General features: G+C 36.6%; 4 protein-coding genes across 6 annotated transcripts; 2 read left to right on the forward strand and 2 right to left on the reverse strand.

Moving 5' to 3' along the window:
* Positions 1–343: 343 nt before the first annotated feature.
* On the forward strand, positions 344–8,792 carry alpha-Spec (alpha spectrin). Of its 2 annotated transcripts, XM_033329184.2 has the most exons (8): positions 344–453; positions 583–811; positions 888–1,119; positions 1,193–4,809; positions 4,893–4,937; positions 5,288–8,249; positions 8,377–8,543; positions 8,618–8,792. In XM_033329184.2, exons 2-8 carry the CDS (start codon positions 662–664, stop codon positions 8,744–8,746), a joined length of 7,302 nt encoding a protein of 2,433 aa, XP_033185075.1. In that variant the 5' UTR covers positions 344–453; positions 583–661; the 3' UTR covers positions 8,747–8,792. The 2 variants fall into 2 exon arrangements, with proteins under 2 accessions (XP_033185075.1, XP_033185076.1); XM_033329185.2 differs by lacking the exon at positions 4,893–4,937.
* Positions 8,549–11,421, reverse strand: LOC117154300 (WD repeat-containing protein 46). The gene is made up of 6 exons (XM_033329186.2): positions 11,265–11,421; positions 10,475–11,163; positions 10,089–10,405; positions 9,689–10,013; positions 9,502–9,615; positions 8,549–9,447 (listed from the first exon to the last, which is right to left on the reverse strand). The coding sequence occupies exons 1-6, from the start codon at positions 11,275–11,277 to the stop codon at positions 9,325–9,327; spliced, it is 1,581 nt and encodes a 526-aa protein (XP_033185077.2). The 5' UTR covers positions 11,278–11,421; the 3' UTR covers positions 8,549–9,324.
* A 457-nt stretch (positions 11,422–11,878) lies between these two features.
* Positions 11,879–17,617, forward strand: Nup214 (nuclear pore complex protein Nup214). Its single transcript, XM_033328905.2, has 5 exons — positions 11,879–12,024; positions 12,228–12,518; positions 12,610–16,948; positions 17,070–17,256; positions 17,351–17,617. Exons 1-5 carry the CDS (start codon positions 11,992–11,994, stop codon positions 17,376–17,378), a joined length of 4,878 nt encoding a protein of 1,625 aa, XP_033184796.1. The 5' UTR covers positions 11,879–11,991; the 3' UTR covers positions 17,379–17,617.
* IntS4 (integrator complex subunit 4) lies at positions 17,558–21,156 on the reverse strand. Of its 2 annotated transcripts, XM_076617055.1 has the most exons (8): positions 20,952–21,156; positions 20,784–20,862; positions 20,301–20,716; positions 19,906–20,232; positions 19,557–19,821; positions 19,030–19,492; positions 18,465–18,948; positions 17,558–18,377 (listed from the first exon to the last, which is right to left on the reverse strand). In XM_076617055.1, the coding sequence occupies exons 2-8, from the start codon at positions 20,832–20,834 to the stop codon at positions 17,636–17,638; spliced, it is 2,748 nt and encodes a 915-aa protein (XP_076473170.1). In that variant the 5' UTR covers positions 20,835–20,862; positions 20,952–21,156; the 3' UTR covers positions 17,558–17,635. The 2 variants fall into 2 exon arrangements, with proteins under 2 accessions (XP_076473170.1, XP_033184804.1); XM_033328913.2 differs by having other exon boundaries at positions 20,784–21,155.
* Positions 21,157–21,167: the final 11 nt, after the last annotated feature.

Genomic DNA, 21,167 nt, shown 5'->3' on the forward strand with positions numbered 1-21,167 from the left:
TTCCTAGAAAAGAAAGATCAATTATACATATCATTATATTTAAAATCGAATCAAATTTTTACTTTTGAAATAAAATTAAATACAATCATAGAATAAATAATGAAACAAGTAAGCTTCTTAAAATCAATTTATCATCGAAGTAAAGACGAGATAAGATACAATTAAACTGTCAAATTGTGACTTTCTTATTGGTGTTTAGAAACTGCTTGTTAGAATGATTACGCTTCAGTGACGTAATAGTTATATATAAAGGTGATTGCTGGTAATTGATAAGATACGTACCTAAAGAGAAGCTTTCATTGGTTCCACGTATTATTGGTCGACCAATCGGTGACGTAGCTTTAAGAGAAAGTATTTCACTGCTCGTTACACACGTAGATGATTCCAGTTAATATCGAACCTTGGAGAACGTCACTTGTCAGCGGTATATTGCATTTGGAAGGATTGTGCGAGGTACGTATCACTTTTATATTGTTTTTACATTGTGTATTATGCAAACGATTGTCCATGCTCGTAATTGTGAATCGATGTCAAAAGACGAACGCGTTGTTAAAGCTTTAATTATTGATTTCACTGTATCAGTCAACCTTACCACACCCTGTAGCCATTTTGGACGGTAGAGAATTGTCTACAGAACGTCAAACGAAAAGCATTGTTCGAAATGGATCAGATTACGCCAAAGGAAGTGAAAATCTTGGAAAATCCTGAGGACATTCAAGAACGGAGAGAGCAAGTTCTCAGTCGATATGCGAATTTCAAGGCAGAAGCTAGGAACAAGAGAGATAAACTTGAGGACTCCCGTCGCTTTCAAGTATATTTTTGATTGTTGTTTTATTTCTGTTCAATTTTTATTATTCACGTTGGTAACGATACTCGTTCGTTTCTAGTATTTTAAGCGAGATGCGGACGAACTCGAAGGATGGATTTTTGAAAAATTGCAAGCTGCTTCGGATGAAAGCTACAAAGATCCTACCAACCTTCAGGCAAAGATACAGAAACATCAAGCTTTCGAAGCGGAAGTTGCAGCTCATTCTAATGCTATAGTGTCATTAGATAATACCGGATCAGAGATGATAGCTCAACACCATTTTGCAAGCGATGTTATTAGTAAGAGATTAAGTAAGTTTCCATTGATATTGAGTTTATGTTATTATTTTATAGCTTGAAATTAACAATCAAATTTATCTTGCAGTGGATCTTCACCAGTTATGGGTGTTGCTGCTCTCTAGATTGGCAGACAAGGGTCTTAAATTACAACAAGCCCTGGTACTTGTACAATTTATTCGACACTGTGACGAAGTAATGTTCTGGATTCATGACAAGGAAGCATTTGTAACAACGGACGAATTTGGTCACGACTTGGAACACGTTGAAGTACTTCAAAGGAAATTTGACGAATTCCAAAAGGATATGGCTAGCCAAGAATACAGAGTAACAGAAGTAAACGAACTGGCAGATAAACTTCTTTTGGATGGGCATCCTGAACGTGATACTATCCTGCGTAGGAAGGAGGAACTCAACGAATCCTGGCAAAGATTGAAGCAGCTTGCTGTTTTGAGACAAGAGAAACTTTTTGGTGCACACGAAATTCAAAGATTTAATCGAGATGCCGATGAAACAATGGCTTGGATCGCAGAAAAGGATGTTGTTCTATCTTCAGATGATTTTGGACGCGACCTTGCAAGCGTACAAACCTTACAAAGAAAGCATGAGGGCATAGAACGTGATTTGGCAGCTTTAGAGGATAAAGTTTATACATTGGGAGCAGAGGCAGATCGTCTTGCAGCCATTCATCAAGCAGATCATTCTAAACAGATTCAAGCTAAACGCGCAGAGATCTTGCAGTCGTGGGAGAGCTTAACGGCAAAAGCAAAAGAACGCCGTCTGAAGCTCGATGAATCGTACTATTTGCATAGATTTTTGGCTGATTATAGAGACTTGGTTTCTTGGATGAACGACATGCGCGCGATTATATCGGCAGACGAACTAGCTAAAGACGTTGCTGGTGCAGAAGCTCTTGTTGAAAGACATCAGGAGCACAAGGGAGAAATTGATGCTAGAGCCGACAGCTTCGATGCGACTACTTTGGCTGGCAACAAACTACTGGAAAAAAAACATTATGCTGCGGAAGAAGTAACCAGAAAATTGAATTCTCTTGCCGAAGATAAGCAGTCACTTTTGAGTCTTTGGGAAAAGCGAAAAATTTTGTACGAACAATGCATGGACTTGCAGCTATTCTACCGTGATACGGAACAAGCGGATGCATGGATGGCTAAGCAGGAAGCATTTTTAGCGAACGAAGACCTGGGTGATTCCCTTGACAGCGTAGAAGCTCTTATTAAGAAGCACGAAGATTTCGACAAGTCTTTGGCAGCTCAGGAGGAAAAGGTCAAGATATTGGACGACTTTGCCGGCAAGTTGATAGAAGGGGAACATTATGCAGCTGACGATGTGGCACAAAGACGTCAACTTCTGTTAGAAAGACGTGCCATTCTTCTTGAAAAATCGGCTCAAAGAAGACGCCGTTTAGAGGATGCATACAAACTACAGCAATTCGAACGCGACTGCGATGAAACAAAGGGTTGGGTAAACGAGAAGCTCAAATTTGCCACTGATGATAGCTACTTGGATCCCACTAACTTAAATGGGAAAGTGCAGAAACATCAGAACTTTGAGCAAGAATTAAACGCCAACAGAACTCGCATGGAAGAGATGGTAGCTACTGGTCAAGAATTAATTGAGAGTGGTCACTATGCCAGTGATAGAATTCGCACTCGTACCGATGAAATTATGTCTCTATGGGAAAGTCTTACTCATGCCAGTGAAAAGAAAGGTGCTAAGCTGCAAGAAGCCTCCCAACAACAACAATTTAATCGTACCGTCGAGGATATTGAGTTATGGCTGTCAGAAGTAGAAGGACAACTGATGTCTGAAGATTATGGCAAAGATCTAACCAGTGTGCAAAATCTTCAAAAGAAGCATGCTCTTTTGGAAGCCGACGTCACATCCCATTCGGATAGAATCGATAGCATTGCCCAAGCTGCAGATCAATTTGTGAAATCAGGACATTTTGATGCAGACAATATCAAGGCTAAACAGGAACAACTACAAGCTCGATACGCTGCACTTCAACAACCCATGAGCATTCGTAAACAACGACTTCTCGACTCACTGCAGGTACAACAGCTATTCAGAGATATAGAAGACGAAGAAGCTTGGATCCGCGAAAAAGAACCAGTTGCAGCGTCCACCAACCGTGGACGCGATCTCATTGGTGTACAAAATCTACAGAAGAAGCATCAAGCTGTTTTAGCAGAAATAAATAATCACGAACCACGTGTAGCTGCTGTTTGTCAAGCAGGTGCATCAATGTTGCAAGAAAGCCACTTCGCCGCAGAGGAAATTAGCCAACGTTTGGCTGCATTGGATGAGCATTGGGGACAACTGAAAGAGAAAGCCAGACAACGTAAGAATGACCTGGATGACTCCCTTCAGGCACATCAGTACTTTGCTGATGCTAATGAAGCTGAATCCTGGATGAAGGAAAAACGACCCATAGTTATGAATGCTGACTATGGAAAAGACGAAGATAGTTCTGAGGCTCTTTTAAAGAAACACGAGGCATTGGTCAGTGATCTGGAGGCATTTGCAAGTACTATAGCTGCTCTTAGAGACCAGGCTGCTTCTTGTCGTCAACAGGAAACTCCTACTATTGATATTACTGGCAAAGAGTGTGTGGTGGCTCTCTATGACTATACAGAGAAGTCACCAAGAGAAGTTTCCATGAAGAAGGGCGACACTTTGACTCTGTTGAATTCTAATAACAAAGATTGGTGGAAAGTTGAAGTAAATGATCGTCAAGGTTTTGTTCCAGCTGCCTATGTAAAGAGGGTAGAGCCCGAAGCGGGATTAAGCGCTTCTCAACAGAATCTTGCCAGAGAACAAAGTTCCATAGCTGCCAGGCAAGCTCAGATAGAAGCTCAGTATGATGATCTTTTGAGACTTGCGCGCGAAAGGCAAAATAAACTCAATGAAACAGCCAAGGCTTATGTACTTGTCAGAGAAGCTGCAGAATTGGCCACTTGGATTAAGGATAAAGAGAATCATGCTCAAGTTCAGGACGTTGGCGAGGATCTAGAACAGGTAGAGGTAATGCAGAAGAAATTCGATGACTTCCAGGCAGACTTGAAGGCCAATGAGGTTCGGTTAGCTGAAATGAACGAGATTGCCGTACAGTTAATGAGTCTTGGGCAGACAGAAGCTGCTCTGAAGATTCAAACGCAGATACAGGATCTGAACGAAAAATGGACCAGCTTGCAAACTCTCACTGCGGAACGTGCTAATCAACTTGGTTCCGCTCACGAGGTTCAACGATTCCATCGTGACGTCGATGAGACCAAGGACTGGATTCGAGAGAAGGATGCTGCACTGAACAACGACGATCTTGGAAAGGATTTACGGAGCGTTCAGGCTTTGCAGCGCAAGCACGAGGGTCTGGAAAGAGATTTGGCTGCCTTGGGAGATAAAATTAAACAGCTGGATGAAACGGCTAATCGTTTGATGCAATCACATCCTGAAACTGCTGAACAGACCTACGCCAAGCAGAAAGAGATTAACGAAGAATGGACTCAACTGACGGCAAAAGCTAATAGTAGGAAGGAAAAGTTGCTGGATTCTTATGATCTGCAACGTTTCCTTAGTGACTACAGAGATCTGATGGCTTGGATCAACTCGATGATGGGTTTAGTCGCGTCAGAGGAGCTGGCTTCAGATGTGACCGGTGCGGAAGCTCTCCTAGAACGACACCAGGTGAGTTGATCAATTAAAAAGTTACTGATATTGAAATGGTCCAATGCTTACACGGTCGTTCACGAGTCATTCATGAATTATAGAATCACAGAGCAGAGATAGACGCACGATACGGCATACTTCCAGAGGTACTGAAAAGTTTAAGAGAGCATGGAGCAAAACTGTGCGACTTTATCTCTGAATACGTTCTTTATAATTAATCACTTTTGGTATATTTTTTCTGTTGTTTCTAAATCTCTGTTTTATGAGAAAAGAACAGATTGGCAAATCGATGTTTTAGTAATGAAGACACCGCCTTATTAACACTTATGGAGTACTATCAACGCTTCTTATAGTGTAATCGCTGCCTTTTCCGCTTATCGTAGTCTCTATTGTCGAGTGGATTGAGATACGTGCAAAATATGCGTGTGAATTTATATCGAAGATGTTAAAGTAGTATACGTGAATCTATGTGACCCTAATTTCGTTTATGTTATAGGAACATCGCATGGAGATCGACGCCAGAGCAGGTACTTTCCAGGCATTCGAACTTTTCGGTCAACAGCTTTTACAATCCAGTCACTATGCCAGTGTCGAGATTCAAGAAAAACTCGAATCTATGGCTGAAGCACGCCAAGAACTAGAGAAAGCTTGGATTCAACGACGTATGCAGTTAGATCAAAACTTGGAGCTACAATTGTTCTGCAGAGATTGCGAACAAGCTGAGAACTGGATGAGCGCCCGAGAAGCTTTCTTAAGCAGTGCAGACACTGTTGATAGTAGTGACAACGTAGAGGCTCTCATTAAAAAACACGAGGACTTTGACAAAGCTATCAATGCTCACGAAGAGAAGATTGCCACATTGCAGACTCTGGCTGATCAGTTAATCGCTGCCGAACATTATGCTGCAAAACCAATTGACGATAGACGTTGCCAAGTTCTGGACCGCTGGAAACATTTGAAGGATGCTCTTATTGAGAAACGTTCCAAGTTAGGAGAGTCTCAAACTCTACAACAATTCTCCCGAGATGCCGATGAAATGGAAAATTGGATTGCTGAGAAACTGCAGCTCGCTACTGAGGAGAACTACAAGGATCCAGCTAATATTCAATCAAAACATCAGAAACACCAAGCATTTGAGGCTGAATTGGCAGCGAATGCGGACAGAATTCAATCTGTATTAGCTATGGGAGGTAATTTAATCGAGAAACACCAATGTGCTGGTTCTGAGGACGCTGTCCAAAAGAGGCTAGCGTCAATTGCCGATCAATGGGAGTATCTTACCCAGAAGACTACGGAGAAGTCGATGAAGCTGAAAGAAGCCAATAAACAGCGTACATATATTGCTGCTGTTAAAGATCTAGATTTCTGGCTTGGCGAAGTGGAAAGCTTGCTTACGTCCGAAGATGCTGGCAAAGATCTAGCTTCTGTACAAAATTTAATGAAAAAGCACCAGTTGGTTGAGGCTGACATTCAAGCACACGAAGAAAGGATCAAGGACATGAATGCGCAAGCAGATTCGCTGATTGAAAGTGGACAATTTGACGCAGCTGGTATCCAAGAGAAACGACAGAGTATAAACGAGCGTTATGAGAGAATTCGTAACCTCGCTGCTCATAGACAGGCAAGGTTGAACGAAGCAAACACTTTGCATCAATTCTTCAGGGACATCGCCGATGAAGAGTCTTGGATCAAGGAGAAAAAGCTTCTAGTTGGATCAGACGACTATGGTCGTGATCTCACTGGCGTACAAAACTTGAAGAAGAAACACAAGAGACTGGAGGCAGAGTTAGGTAGTCATGAGCCTGCTATACAAGCTGTTCAAGAAGCAGGGGAGAAATTGATGGACGTCTCTAATTTGGGAGTGCCCGAAATTGAGCAACGTCTAAAGCTACTCAACCAAGCATGGGCTGAATTAAAACAGCTAGCAGCCAATAGAGGACAGAAACTGGATGAGTCCCTAACTTATCAACAATTTTTAGCGAAAGTAGAAGAGGAAGAAGCTTGGATCACAGAAAAACAACAGTTGCTATCGGTCGAAGATTATGGTGACACTATGGCTGCTGTTCAGGGCTTACTGAAAAAACATGACGCATTTGAAACTGACTTTGCAGCTCATGGTGAACGTTGCAAAGACATTTGCGAAGCAGGAGAAGCTTTGATCAAGGCTGGAAATCATCGTGCGGACGCTATAGGACAAAGATGTGCCCAACTTCGTAACAAATTGGAACAACTTGGTGCTCTTGCTGCTAGAAGGAAGACACGACTTAATGATAATTCGGCTTATTTGCAGTTTATGTGGAAGGCAGATGTAGTTGAATCCTGGATCGCTGACAAGGAAACTCACGTACGCTCAGAGGAATTCGGACGAGACTTGTCTACCGTTCAGACACTGCTGACTAAACAGGAAACCTTTGATGCCGGATTGCATGCCTTTGAACACGAAGGAATTCAGAACATCACTTCTTTGAAGGAAATGCTAGTCGATTCTGGTCATGATCAGACGCCTAGTATTCAAAAACGTCATGCGGATGTTATTGCTCGCTGGCAGAAGCTCCTGGCCGATTCTGACGCGAGAAAGCAACGCTTGCTAAGAATGCAAGATCAGTTCAGACAAATTGAAGAATTGTATTTGACATTCGCTAAGAAAGCCTCTGCTTTCAACTCGTGGTTTGAGAACGCAGAAGAAGATTTAACAGACCCTGTGCGATGTAACAGTATCGAAGAAATTCGAGCCCTCAGAGAAGCACATGCACAATTCCAAGCGAGTTTATCCTCGGCAGAAGCAGATTTCGAAGCTTTAGCTGCCCTTGACAGACAAATCAAGAGCTTCAATGTTGGCCCCAATCCGTACACATGGTTCACAATGGAAGCATTAGAAGATACCTGGCGTAATTTACAGAAGATAATTAAAGAACGCGACGTGGAGCTTGCGAAAGAAGCTCAACGGCAAGAAGAGAATGACAAGTTGCGTAAAGAGTTTGCTAAACATGCTAATGCATTCCATCAATGGCTAGCGGAGACAAGAACGTCTATGATGGAAGGATCAGGATCATTAGAACAACAATTGGAAGCAACAAAGAGAAAGACTCAAGAGGTTCGTGCACGTCGTCAAGATCTAAAGAAGATCGAAGACTTGGGAGCTATTTTGGAAGAACATCTAATCTTGGACAATCGTTACACGGAACATAGTACCGTAGGCTTGGCACAACAATGGGATCAATTAGATCAACTGGGAATGCGCATGCAACACAACTTGGAACAACAAATACAAGCACGTAACCAATCTGGTGTTTCTGAAGACGCACTCAAAGAGTTCTCGATGATGTTCAAACACTTCGACAAGGACAAGAGCGGTCGTCTAAATCACCAGGAATTCAAATCATGTTTGAGGGCCCTTGGTTACGATTTACCAATGGTAGAAGAAGGCCAGCCTGATCCAGAATTCGAAAACATTTTAGGTATATTTTATACTCATATTTATCACATCATTAAATGCAGATAAATTAGATAATTAATGAAAAGCATAAAAGTTCTTGTTTGTATATTGAAACAGTGTAATATGCTATCTTTTTGTTTATTTTGCAGATATCGTTGATCCGAATAGAGATGGTTACGTATCGTTACAAGAATACATGGCGTTTATGATTAGCAAGGAAACCGAGAATGTACAAAGTTCCGAAGAAATCGAAAATGCTTTCCGTGCTATTACTGCGGCAGATCGGCCATATGTTACGAAAGAAGAATTATATGCTGTAAGTATAGAATTTCCAAATATACAATTATCAATTTATTTGGTGTATATTAACAATATTTCATATATTCTTAGAATCTTACCAAGGAGATGGCTGATTACTGTGTTGCTCGTATGAAACCTTACGTCGATCCAAAAACGGAGCGACCAATCACAGGAGCCTTGGATTATATCGAATTTACTCGCACTCTTTTCCAAAATTAGTTGTAGTCACAACAGTTATTAAATTATAGAATATGTTACAATTAAACTATTGGATGCTTACTTATTTTATTAAATACCTTGATACTTCAATACCATATGTCTAATCAATTATTTAACTTGATTTTATTTATACCGCACTTTGCTCTACTTTGTATTGATACATATGCTATCGATGAAGAATCATGAGAAATAAATTATACTCTTTATGTATAACAATCTATACATACACATAAATTCAGTACCAATTAATTAAGAAAGTTTACTTTTTTTTAACAAGATCTTACTTAGATTATACGGAAGGTTGTTCGAAAAGTGCCTTTCTTTCGCAAACTTGTTTTTTACAGCAGTGCACCTCCATACAAACGTGAAACCAAGTCTGTGAAATGTCGCGGTGTTTATCTCAACAGAACAAAATGAACCGTATGTAATTCGACAAAATAATATAAAACAAAAAACGTTGTGCGTCTATTATTTCCCCATAAAACGAAAGAAACTTTTTGGACAACCTAATATTTAAAAAATTACAGAAAGATATAAAATAGAAATGCATTTTTTCTAATAGCTTGAACAACGTTGTACTATTTATTTGTTCTTCTATTAGGTTTTGGTAAAAATCTATTTAGTATTCCATAATCTTTCTGAGGTCCTGCTTTCTTGATATCTGGTCGCATGTCTGCTTGGCGAAGTAGATCGATAGTTTCCTGAAAGACATAATTCCTAGCATTCTAATATACATATACAAAAAAATCACTTACCTTTCGACTCAATTCTTTTAGAATTTTCTTAGTCTTAATCACTTTAGCTGTTCCTCCTTTTCCTTTAGCTTTCGTTCTACGAGGTTTGAAATCTATATTCTTTGGTTTGAGATACTATAAAAATATATAAATAATTATTTATATGATTACTAAGAAATTTAAATAATTTAACTCTTTAAATACTCACCAAGAGTTTCTTTTCAGCTTCTACTTTATCTTTAAGAGTGGATACATCTACTTCTGTTATAGCAAGTGGTTCCAAACATATTAGTTCTGGTTGAATCTTGTCCAATAGTGCTTTTACTTCAGCTTCACGTCTCTGAGTTTTAGTTTGGAATGGATTACATTCAAGAGCATCAAAGTTAGGTTCTCCACTTCCAGGTATTAGAAGCGAAGATACATTTTTCACTGTACCAACACCTAAAACGTCTTCGTATGGACAAAATTGCATACTTGTCACTGACGACTTGGTTCTGTGACGTAAATAGGGTTTCATTCCATCACCCGACAATCTATAAAAACGACAAGCTATAAAAATCTATATATCATTCTTATTATCATATAGACATAAATTATCGCATATTTACTGATGAACTTCAACAACATTTCCCATTGCCATTGCTATTTGGCCAGTCTGACTATAAGATAAATGGTAAATAGGAGAGCGTACGCGATAATTATGCACGGGACCTGCTAACTGTCTGATGTCCCATATTTTTATAAATCTGTTCGGACAACTAGTTGCCATGTAAGTTCCATAAGGATGAATTGCACAGGCAGATATTCCTTGAGCATGGCACAACATTTTTGCCAAAGGATCCTTACTGTTTGGAGACCACATAGAAACCACTCCTTTTGAATCACCCACACAAAGCACAGCATTAGCAGGATTTTGTGTCATTACCTAAAAAATAAGCAATTATAATATCACATAGTATCCCTACAGAAAAGTGTCAAATATACTCAAGCTTACTGCAATCTTTCCTAATTTGCTATTAAAAGATGCTACAAATTTGCCTATAGAAACATCCAACCATGACAAGTAACCGTCATTAGATCCAGCGGCAAGCAAAAAATGATAAGGTAAAAATTCTAATTTATTAATTCTGTGCAATTTTTTCAAACAATGGATTTCAATTCCTTGGTTGTCATATATAAACACCCATTCTTTTTGCGCCACAGCAAACATTGTTTCTATATGAAGCCATGATACATCATATACCGATTCCATTACATTTATTTCACAGGCTAAACTTTTTGTGACCCAATCTAAAGCCGCTACATGGCCTCTCCTCCCACCTAGTACTAAGTGTCTACCATTTCTTGTATATCTTATGCAATATGGGCCAAACTCTAAATCTAATGTAAAATGCTTAGCTGCAGAAGTTATATCCACATTGTCTGCAATTTGCTTTTGTTTATACTGCACTGTTACTTCCCCAGGATCAGCCTCTAAGCAACCATAATCTTCTGTCAAAAGTAATTCAGTGCGCGCAGTATTCTTTACTGCATTATTAAAAGTATTCTCTTTTTTTTTTAATTTCTGTCTTATTACTTTATTTTTTATATTAGTTGATGTCGCCCTTAAATCGATTCCTCCGCCTTTATCATGTTTCGCTAATTTTTCTTTATTAAGTGGTACTCGTCCACGATATTTCTTTCCTATAAATATTATCAAACAGTTAGTCTTTAAACGTACGCATGTGAAATAAAATTATAGTAGTGAATAGAAAAACGCATATATGAAATATAAACTTAAGTACTTATAGGTTCCATCTCGTTTTCGAAACTAAAACAATAACAATTATTACTTTAAATGTGGAAACTCAAATGTTCCACTTGATTTTAATTCTAACCAAACTACACGCGAACATCATAAGCCACGGTCATGTACAACCGCGTACCTATTTCTAGCATCTTTGGTAATCATGCGAGGCGCCATATTTATTTGAAGTTTAAATCAAAGTTTACGGAAGAAACAGTATATTCTTATTCTTAGGTGCTTTTAAAAGATGACCGTTATCCTAAATAAATTTTAGAATTTTACGTAATTGGATTAAGTATAACTATTGTATTAAATGCAGGAAGTATTAGGAAATAAAAAAAATAAATTTTTAATAATAATTATTTTTTGTAATAATCAATATCTAAAATTACACTACTATTTCGTAGAGAAGAAAATATACAATTTCAGAAAAAATACTAAAGATCATTAATCAAAAAGATATTGAAATTATAATAATATTTAATGCTAAATTTTGTTAGTTTGTTTAATTTAAATATTCCCAAACTTGTGTTTTGATGCCGCTAGAGGAGCTAAGAGCTTCTTCTATGAAAAACACCGAATGTGTACAATCTTAATCTACGTAATCAACGTTTGTGCAACTATTGTTGCTTTCGTTTACTTTAAATTTAATCTTGTCAAAAATCCGAAGAAATTTAATTCCTATCGGATTAATTTTTATGAAGACTGTTATAAAATAATTAAACATGAAAGCTGCGTCTGATCCAAAGGACATCCAGGTATTATATGTTATTTCCTAGAAACGCAATTGTCAATACTTGCAATATACATGCAGCCTATAACCTTACCAAAATATATTTTTAAATCAAATATTTATGACATACTATTTTGTTATATTCAAGTATAAGGAAACATATGTATATACATTTCTTTCTTATTATATTTGTATGATATTTATTTTATTAATGCAATTATTTTTCAGGAATTTCAATTTAAACAGTCAAACACTTCCCAAATTTTAGATGCATTCACATCCATACCAACTGCATGCAGTTTATTGGCTGCAGATAAAAGGAGAGGATTGTTGTATGCAGGACAAAATAATAAAATAATTATATTGAAACCAGGAGAAGACAGTGACCCAGAATGGAAAATAGAATTTAATGTGCCTCTAGTTGTGTCTAAACTAACACTTAATTGTGATTGTACCTATCTAGCCGTGGCACATGGACCTATGGTTTTAATTTATGATGCAGAGGCACTTACAAAAAATGTACGTTTAATCTATTTTATATAAAATTTCTTTCTTTTGAATTATTACTGAGTAACTCGAAGCATATTGTAATCATATTTCTTTTTCTCAGAGTTTACAATTACTACATAAAGTTAAAATTTCTACATTAAGCGGAGATATACTTGTGTATGATCTACGATGGAATCCGGCCGTACCAAGGATGTTGTGTACAGTAGCTAGCGACTATACAATTGGTAGTTTTAAAATAAAAGAAAAGAAAAAGGCTACAACCGAACTGGACACTTTCGAATTAAAAGAAAAATTGAACAATGAACATATAAATGCCTTATGTGCAGCATGGAGCCCTAAAGGAAAACAAATTGTTGTGGGTTGTAAAAATGGTAGTATAGTACAACTTAAACCTGATTTAAAGATAGCAAGGATAATTCCTGGCCCCAATCCATACATTGGTGAAGTTATTAGTATTTTATGGGTTAGCAATTATCAATTTTGTGCTGCTTATTTGGGTAATGAACAGGGAATTAATGTTCTTGTAATTGATGCCCCTAAAGGCGAAACAAATGCTGTTTTTACTTATTATGAAGATATTACTTATGCAATAACAGATTCAGAAGGAGAAGGAACAATTCCTCGTTATTACTTTGATCATGTACCAGAATGGGGCTTAATTATTGCTGCTAGTAGCAATAGCAGTGAAATAGCTATATTAGGATCTACAGATAAAGGTGTTACTTGGAATCAGTGGCAATTGGTAGATAGTGGCAGAGCTGAATTACCATTGATTCACACCACAGAAAGCTATCCAGTAGGTTTAGCTATTGATAAATCTCCAGTTAGAAAATTACCATGGGGGGCAGATTCCACTTTGCCCCATCCAGTTCCTATACTTCATATTCTTGCAACATCTGGACAATTATGCAGCTTTCATATGGTGAATCTAAGTCCCAAATGTACTTCTATTAATTCTCCACCTACAGAAATTATTGCAATACCCCCGCAAACACAGTCAAACATTAGTCCTGAAAAATCTCTTATTATGAATGGTGCTGCAACTAGTACACCACTAGTTAAGCAACCAGAAAATACTCTCGAACGTTCAAAACCTCTTTCTGCAGGAAATATTCTGAATAAATTTATTCAGAAATCTAGTTTTACATTACCTCCAACTGAGAAACCACAGCAAGAGCAGAAACCTGAACAAATCAGTATGGGGATGAAATTGGAACCAACTAGAGAAATTCAACCTCAAGAAATTGCAAAACCGGATATTAAATTAACGTCAATTAGAGAAACAATTATGCAAGAGTCTGTGGAACCAAAACCATTTGTAGATGATGATGCTAAAGATAATCATGCATATATAGAAGAACATAATTTGTTTGAGAAAGAATTACGTAAAAGATTAGAACCACAAACGTTAGAGTATGATACAGAAGAAGAACGTCAAAAACTTGTAGACACATCTATTGTGATAGATCAGTTTTTACGGGAATTGAAAGAAACAACAAATAGTTTATCTAGCGACATAGCATATTTGAAAGCGCTATTATTACAATCATTTGCTTGGGTTGAAGAAACAAAATCAAAAAATGCAGCAACTAACGATTTTGCCACTAGAAATTGTGGAGATAACAATAAAATGTCTGATCTACAAAAACTTTATTATTACACTCAAACGCAGTTAACTCAAGCTAGTAAAATTTTAGACTTAGAATGGTCAAATCATAAATCTCGAGAAACGTCACGAATGAAAATACCTCATTTAGAGTTTTTATATCAGAATCTTATATTACATAGTAAAATTATACAAGAAGAAAAAAGCAGAATGGAACATCTTAAAAAGCGATGGAAATTAATTACTCGTAATAGTAGTATTTTTGGATTAAATCATTCATTATCTAATTTAACTATCGCATCGTCAAAATATTCAACCATTCTTCCAAGAAATACAGGAATCATAGAAGCGCGATGCAAGGCAATTGCTTCTAAAACTTTGAGTTTTACTCAAGAAAAACAAATTAAATTAAGAGAACATTTATCTGCTTCTACTCCAAGGATTATAAGACCTGTTAGTTCTTCAAATATTCAAGATCGTTTGGAAGAAACATTGTCCTCTTTAACCTCTCCAAATACTACCAGCATTAATATAAAAAATAAGGTTGATCAATCTGTTTCCAAACAAAATACAATTACTAAACAACAGAATACATATATTGATCCTTTAGATTCTATGGCTAGCATTGTAGCAGGAATTGGTACAAGCGAATGCACAAGCGAATCTAACAATGTATCAATACAAAACAAAATACAAAGCAAGCAACCTAGCTTTGGCATTACTTTTCCTATATCTGGAAATAAACCTGTACAAGCAGAGAAAATATCTAGTATACCAACAACTACTGGAGTACCTCAAAGTACTAAAGCAAAACAAGATACTATTGCATTAAATCAGATGCAATTACATGTTCCTGCTCATACTTCGTCTAACTTAATAAAAGCTTTTCCTAAGGTTGATACTACTACGTTTGATACATCAGTGCAAAAGTTAGAAGAAACAGCAGCACAAAATCCAGCTATCCAATCAATTTGGTTGCATGCTATTAAAACAGAAAATAACTTGTTTAATGGTAGTTCATTAAAAGATGCATTACCACCAGAGACTTCGTTAGAAAAGATACAAACTACTCCAAATACTGGAGTGACATTACCAATGACAACAGCAGTAAAAACCAAAGCAGTATCTACATTTAGTTTTGCTACTCCAATTACCATCCCTGCACCAATAAAGAGTACTACACAGAGTACATTTGTTGTATCACAAACAACGAATGCACAAACAATTTCTTTTGCTTCAAAATCATCATCAAACGTTATTACTCCATTTAATTTAAAAATGACATCACCAGCGACAAAATCTCAAACACAAGATGTATTAAGTTTAACAGGGTCATTTATAGGACTTCAGACATCTAATCAAGCACCTAGTATATCTACTAATAATAGTCCCAGTACCGATGGAAAATATAACTGCAAAGCTACGTTTGGAAGATCTGACGTTAATCAAATTCTCTCACCTAATGAAAGTCAAATTTCTGCACAACACAATTCTGTTACAATTGTAGAAGTACCTCATACTGAAGCAACAACTTCTAGCCTTCCAACAAGTGCTGTACAAGATTTACTTGCATCTTCTGCTACACCTTTGTTCAACATTCTGAACAATACATCGAATGTTTCTGTATTTGAAGAAATAGCAAATTCTACTCCAACTACTTCATCCATGCCACTATTTGGTGGTTTCTTCACAACATCAAGTACAACAGCAAATACGACAACAACTTCTGCTACCATCTCTCCTTTTCAAAGTACTTTATCAAGACCTTTCGAGAAAGGTCCCATTATGTTACCTACAGCAAGCTCCGCCAATGCTCCTACTACTACTACTAGTACTACTACTACTACTACTACTGCTGCTACTACTACTACTACTACTACTGCTACTACTACTACTGCTACTACTACTGCTACTACTTCTACTACTACTGCTAGTACAACTACAACTACTACTACTGCTATTACCACTACTACTGTTAGTACTGCTACTCCTACAAATACTACTACAAATACTAGTACTCCTACAAATACTATTGCTGCTGCTGCTGTTGCTGCTGCTGCTGCTGCTGCTGCTGCTGCTGCTACTGCTACCACTATTATTACAGCAACAACAACAACAACTACTACTACTATTATAACTGCTACTACTACTGCTACATTACCTACACTTACATTCGGAACTGTTGCAACAAGTACAGTTGCTCCAGTTTTTGGTAAACCTTCCCTTACAATGAACTCTCAGTTTCCAAGTACGCCAGTAGTTCCTCCAACAGATGATACGTTTGGAAAACCAGCTACTGCTACACCTCTTTTTAAGCCTTTTGAAAATGCTCAGAGCACATTTATGTTTGGCAAAACGACTAAAGTTTTAACGAACGTTTCGATCTTCAGCGGAACTAATACTAATTCGATCTTTGGTGGAAACACTCAAGTATCCTCATCAGGTTCTATTTTCGGAGGAAATACTTCCTCGATAAATACGTTCGGAACACCTCAAACGTTCGTCTTTGATAATAATGCCCAGAAATCTGACTCAATATTTGGTTCCACATCAAACACGGGCTCTACATCCTTTTTTGGTGGTGCAACAAACAATGTCACTCCAGCGTTATCTTCAGAAGGATCTCCATCTGTATTTGGCGATACCGCAACTAATACGTCGCCAATGGGTGTAGAACAGCTTGTATTAGGTGCACAACCTAATGCCTTTGGGCAAACACCTTCATTTAATGCTAAACCAATATTTGGATCAGCACCAACGTTTGGAGCACCAAAACCAGTCTTTGGCACCGGTTTTGCGACGACAGCATTTGGAGTCAATACTAGTCCTCCAGGTAAATAATATATTATAAAATATATTATATATATAAAATAATATAAACATTACACTTTTCTATACTTCGTATCTTTTTTAAGTTATGAATAAAATTTAATTACTAATAATATATAAAACAGCATTTGGAAATCCACCTACTATGGGAGGAAGTCCTGCTCCAATTGATAACAACATGCCAAAAGTGTTTGGAAATGTAAGTGGTGGTAGTAGCACATTTGAAACTCTAGCGAGTCAATCAGGTGGGCTTAGTTTCAGTAGCTTAGCACAAAAAACCACAGATGTACCAAAATCTCCAGTATTTACTAGGTAAGTTAAAAATTAAATTCTTATTTTTTTTACATTTTTTTATAACTTTTTAGATTCATAAAGTAAAAAGTGTTTAATGTACTTTTTGTTATAGCGGAAGCTCTTTTTCCACTTGGCGGTAGTCAACAAATATCTAAATTAAATAAATTATCCATAATGACACATTATTTTTATTAAAACAAGATAGACTTCTCGTGCTCCTTCAGTCTGTTTAAATCGTGTATTTATGATTACTTTTTATAAAAAAGAAAAAAGATCAAACATAGTAGTATTAAAACATTGTTGACATCTGTGTTATACATAAGTTGATATGATTCAATATATTTCGAATTTATATACAATAAAAGATTTTATAAAACGACGCTGTATAAAGATACATTTAGATACCTCGCTTTATAGGTTTTGGTGCAATTGATACTTTAGTTGGTTTGCAAAGATCTATTACACATGGATCATCAAGGGGGGAATGCATACATACAGCTGAAGATGGCACAAGTAGTGCAAGAGATATTTCTACGTTACAAGCTTCCATCCAAACTTGATGGGACAGTAGAACTATAGTTTTTAATCTGTAATCATTTTGTTCTATATTCTGTAGTCGCAGATCCGACTGACGCGGTAATAGTAATTGTACTTGTTGATCAGGATGCCTCAATTTAATGCGTAACATTCTAGGATCTCGTAAATTCAGTATTTTTGCTGTCAATGGGATTCCTAATAGAAGTCCTCCAGTAAACTTCAGTGCTGCATCTGCATCACCTCTGGGTTCTTCGATAATTGCTCTACAGAACCGAGTAAATACTGATGGCCTTGGAAGACGCTCTTCCCCTTGTGACGCTGGTGTTAATAATAATGGTAAAAGCATTCGTGTTAAAGATCCTGGCTTTACATCAGCTAAAGTTGGAATTTGAAGTACCAGAGCTCTAGAGAAAGATGGTAATTTTGTCGGATCTTGAGATAGAATATCGGCTTCAGATAAAAAGTGACGCGCGAGTGGAAGAGCACTCCTTCCTGTCATGCTTCTTGTAACTCGAATTAATTCTACTGCCAATGCCTTCAACCACACATCATTGGCTAATATAATTTCGTTTTCATCTAATCCACTAAATAGTCTTTGTAATCTGTAACATTCATATAAATTATCTATGAGTAAATATTCATATATGTATGTATATATGTTACAAAAACAAACATGCTGCTTAATATACTTTTGAGTATTCTGAAGAAGAACCGAAACATTAGTAGTTGTATTTGGCAAGGGGCTTGTAGATACCGAATTCGTTGATAATATTGAAAATTCTTTTAATACAGATTTCAAAAGTAGTAAACTTCTTATGTATAAAGCAGTAAAACGTGCAGCTCCTTCCATACGATAATCCATTTTTGCTAAACGATCGAGATCGACAGCTGCAGCTTCTAAGAGCTGAGTGTGCACTCTACCTCCAGGCCTTGCATTTTCTACACCTGTAACTACTTTTTCTAGAAATTCTTTTCCACGTCTAGCTTCTTCGTCAATTTTATCTTCTTTCCCAAAATTTGATCCACTTGTTATGGTTGGTCGCAATCGAGGAACTAAATGCGGCATAGTATCGCGTAAATAATGATAATGTTTAGATGCATGCTCTGTAAAAAGAGCATGCATGCTTGGACAATGAAGTGCAGCATTGAATATTAGGACTAACACGCTTGCATCTATTATTTATAGTTGAGGATAATAAAAATAAGATTGCTAGTATAATTTATATTTTGTAAAGGGAATCGTTAGAAGGATACAAGAAGGTTCGTCGACATCTGGCTCCGGTGTATCGAAAAACGGATGACGTCCAAGAAGTTGTGGCACTAAGGGTAATGTTAAATATGGATGCGTGGCCCCTAATGCTGCCAAACAATTTCTAATACTTTCTTTGTCTTGTGGATAACGACTTAAGTTATCGAGTAGACGGTTTACACACATATGGAGACAATTTCTTGTAGCAAGCCGACTAGCAGCCAAAGTAGCATGTAGACCTTCTCGTACTTCGCCCGAGAAGTCTTCTAATGCTCCTAAAATTGTTTCTAATTGATCTTCACGAAGCGTTACACTCGCAGACATTTTTCTTAATGATTCAATAGCTCTTAATCGAACATCTTGAATTTCATCATTAAACATATCAACCATAAAATCCAATGAAATTTTGGCTATATTTGGTTGCTCTAAAGATAAGGTACAAAGGGCTTCAACCGCTGCCGTTCTCACCTGAATGTATTTATTTTAATTGCTCAGAATATAAATTAAATAATAAACAAGTAAATAATATTACCTCCAGAAATTCGTCTTCCAAACCATGAATAAATGCACCACATGATCCGCTCTTTTCTTCTACTTCTGGTCTATCTGCTTCTACAACTTTTTGCTTTTTATCCAATGCTTGTTCTATGTATCTTTGTGAGACACCTTTCATTGTTCCTAGAAGAGACATTGCTAAAGCTCTAACTCTTGGTGATAAGTCACCCATAAGGCTACAAATTTGGGAAAATGCACAATCCACCATACGTATATCTTCTCCATCTGTTCCCATAATAATACTATAAAACAGATGATATAAACAGATAATATAGCTGACAATAAATATTGATAACAGATTGAAATAGATATTAAATGTTGCTTACTTTTCGGGGTATTCTCTGCCTAAAAGCCATATTAATTTAAGAACAGTTCTACGAACTATTTCATAATCATCTCTGAGTGCAGTACAAGCTTCTCCAAAAAAGCTTGCAGGTAATCTGCAACCTCTATAAGAATGAAGTTCAGCCATCGTCTCAAATGCTTGTGCACGTACCCTTGGATCTTGAGAATGTGCATAGTTGCTAACAAGTGATAAAGTATCATCTGTAGTATTTGCAGTCAAATATCTACCAATAATAGAAAGACAACGTGTCTGTACACCATGCCAGGTATCAGGCAAATGCTCACGGGCAATTTTCAATACAAGAGTCCTAAAATTTAATGAATTATTTTTCTTCTTTAATGTTAAAAAAAAAAATTTCAAATATGTATATGATACCTATGATAATCTCCCAACTTCAATAATGTTGCTAACCCTTGGCTTTTTACCCTATGTGATTCTTCGTTTTTTAAAAGTTCGGCAGTTTCATTAACAATTTTTGTCTTTTCTACAGAATCATTTGTTACATCTCCTAATTCTGCAAATATCCAAAGAATTTTGGCACGAACTGCTGCTTCTGTTTCTATAGCAAATCTTTCTGACAACCTCTTTACTACAGAAGGAACATCTTCTGGAGAAATATATGCAATCGTATCAGATATACGAACAAGAAGCTGTAATGCATCATTACCACATTTACATTTCTCAAGGCACTCAATGTAAGCTAATGCTGAACTTCCTTCTATCCCATTTTTACTACCTGAACTAGATGTAAGGTGTAATGTTTTTAATCTCTTTGGTGGCTCATTTATAACCTATAAACAAGTTTAATTAAATAAAATATCGAATATAAATTTGTTTGAAACAAATCATTTAATTTACCTGACTCTGGTTAAATTCTGCCAACACCCTTTTCTTCATTAAAGCTGCCATTCTTTAATATTATAATATTCTTTAATAACTATAGAGATTAATCATATATTTTTTATTATTTTATATTAAGTAAGAAATAAAAATTAGTAACTTTTCATTTTTAAAGCTTATAATAACCTTTATTTGTTGTTAGTAATATTTACAACACTATAAGTTACATATATAATTCAAGCTTAAAAAATGTGTTTTTCTGTAGTCTGCAGACAAATTTATACAGATATGCTCTCAGCTGATTACGTGTTGATTATGCTATTCAATTTATACTTATACATGTATGCCATGTGTCAAAGTATTATGAAATTAAATGACTTACTATACTTTTTATTAATAAAA

The sequence above is a fragment of the Bombus vancouverensis genome, chromosome 3 (assembly GCF_051014615.1).
Source record: "Bombus vancouverensis nearcticus chromosome 3, iyBomVanc1_principal, whole genome shotgun sequence".
Taxonomy (NCBI): Eukaryota; Metazoa; Arthropoda; class Insecta; order Hymenoptera; family Apidae; genus Bombus; species Bombus vancouverensis.

What these genes read in the sequence shown, in the direction of transcription:
- alpha-Spec (XM_033329184.2), top strand. Translation starts at nt 662, where the DNA reads ATGGATCAGATTACGCCAAAGGAAGTGAAAATCTTGGAAAATCCTGAG. An exon ending in TGTTATTAGTAAGAGATTAA is followed by an intron (nt 1,120 to 1,192) that starts GTAAGTTTCCAT and finishes TTTATCTTGCAG; the next exon opens with TGGATCTTCACCAGTTATGG. An exon ending in GATACGGCATACTTCCAGAG is followed by an intron (nt 4,938 to 5,287) that starts GTACTGAAAAGT and finishes TTTATGTTATAG; the next exon opens with GAACATCGCATGGAGATCGA.
- LOC117154300 (XM_033329186.2), bottom strand. An exon ending in GCAAATTAGGAAAGATTGCA is followed by an intron (nt 10,406 to 10,474) that starts GTAAGCTTGAGT and finishes CTTATTTTTTAG; the next exon opens with GTAATGACACAAAATCCTGC. An exon ending in AATGTTGTTGAAGTTCATCA is followed by an intron (nt 10,014 to 10,088) that starts GTAAATATGCGA and finishes TCGTTTTTATAG; the next exon opens with ATTGTCGGGTGATGGAATGA.
- Nup214 (XM_033328905.2), top strand. Translation starts at nt 11,992, where the DNA reads ATGAAAGCTGCGTCTGATCCAAAGGACATCCAG. An exon ending in CTGATCCAAAGGACATCCAG is followed by an intron (nt 12,025 to 12,227) that starts GTATTATATGTT and finishes ATTATTTTTCAG; the next exon opens with GAATTTCAATTTAAACAGTC. An exon ending in CAGAGGCACTTACAAAAAAT is followed by an intron (nt 12,519 to 12,609) that starts GTACGTTTAATC and finishes TCTTTTTCTCAG; the next exon opens with AGTTTACAATTACTACATAA.
- IntS4 (XM_076617055.1), bottom strand. Translation starts at nt 20,834, where the DNA reads ATGGCAGCTTTAATGAAGAAAAGGGTGTTGGCAGAATTTAACCAGAGT. An exon ending in AAGTTGGGAGATTATCATAG is followed by an intron (nt 20,233 to 20,300) that starts GTATCATATACA and finishes ATTAAATTTTAG; the next exon opens with GACTCTTGTATTGAAAATTG. An exon ending in GGCAGAGAATACCCCGAAAA is followed by an intron (nt 19,822 to 19,905) that starts GTAAGCAACATT and finishes TCTGTTTTATAG; the next exon opens with TATTATTATGGGAACAGATG.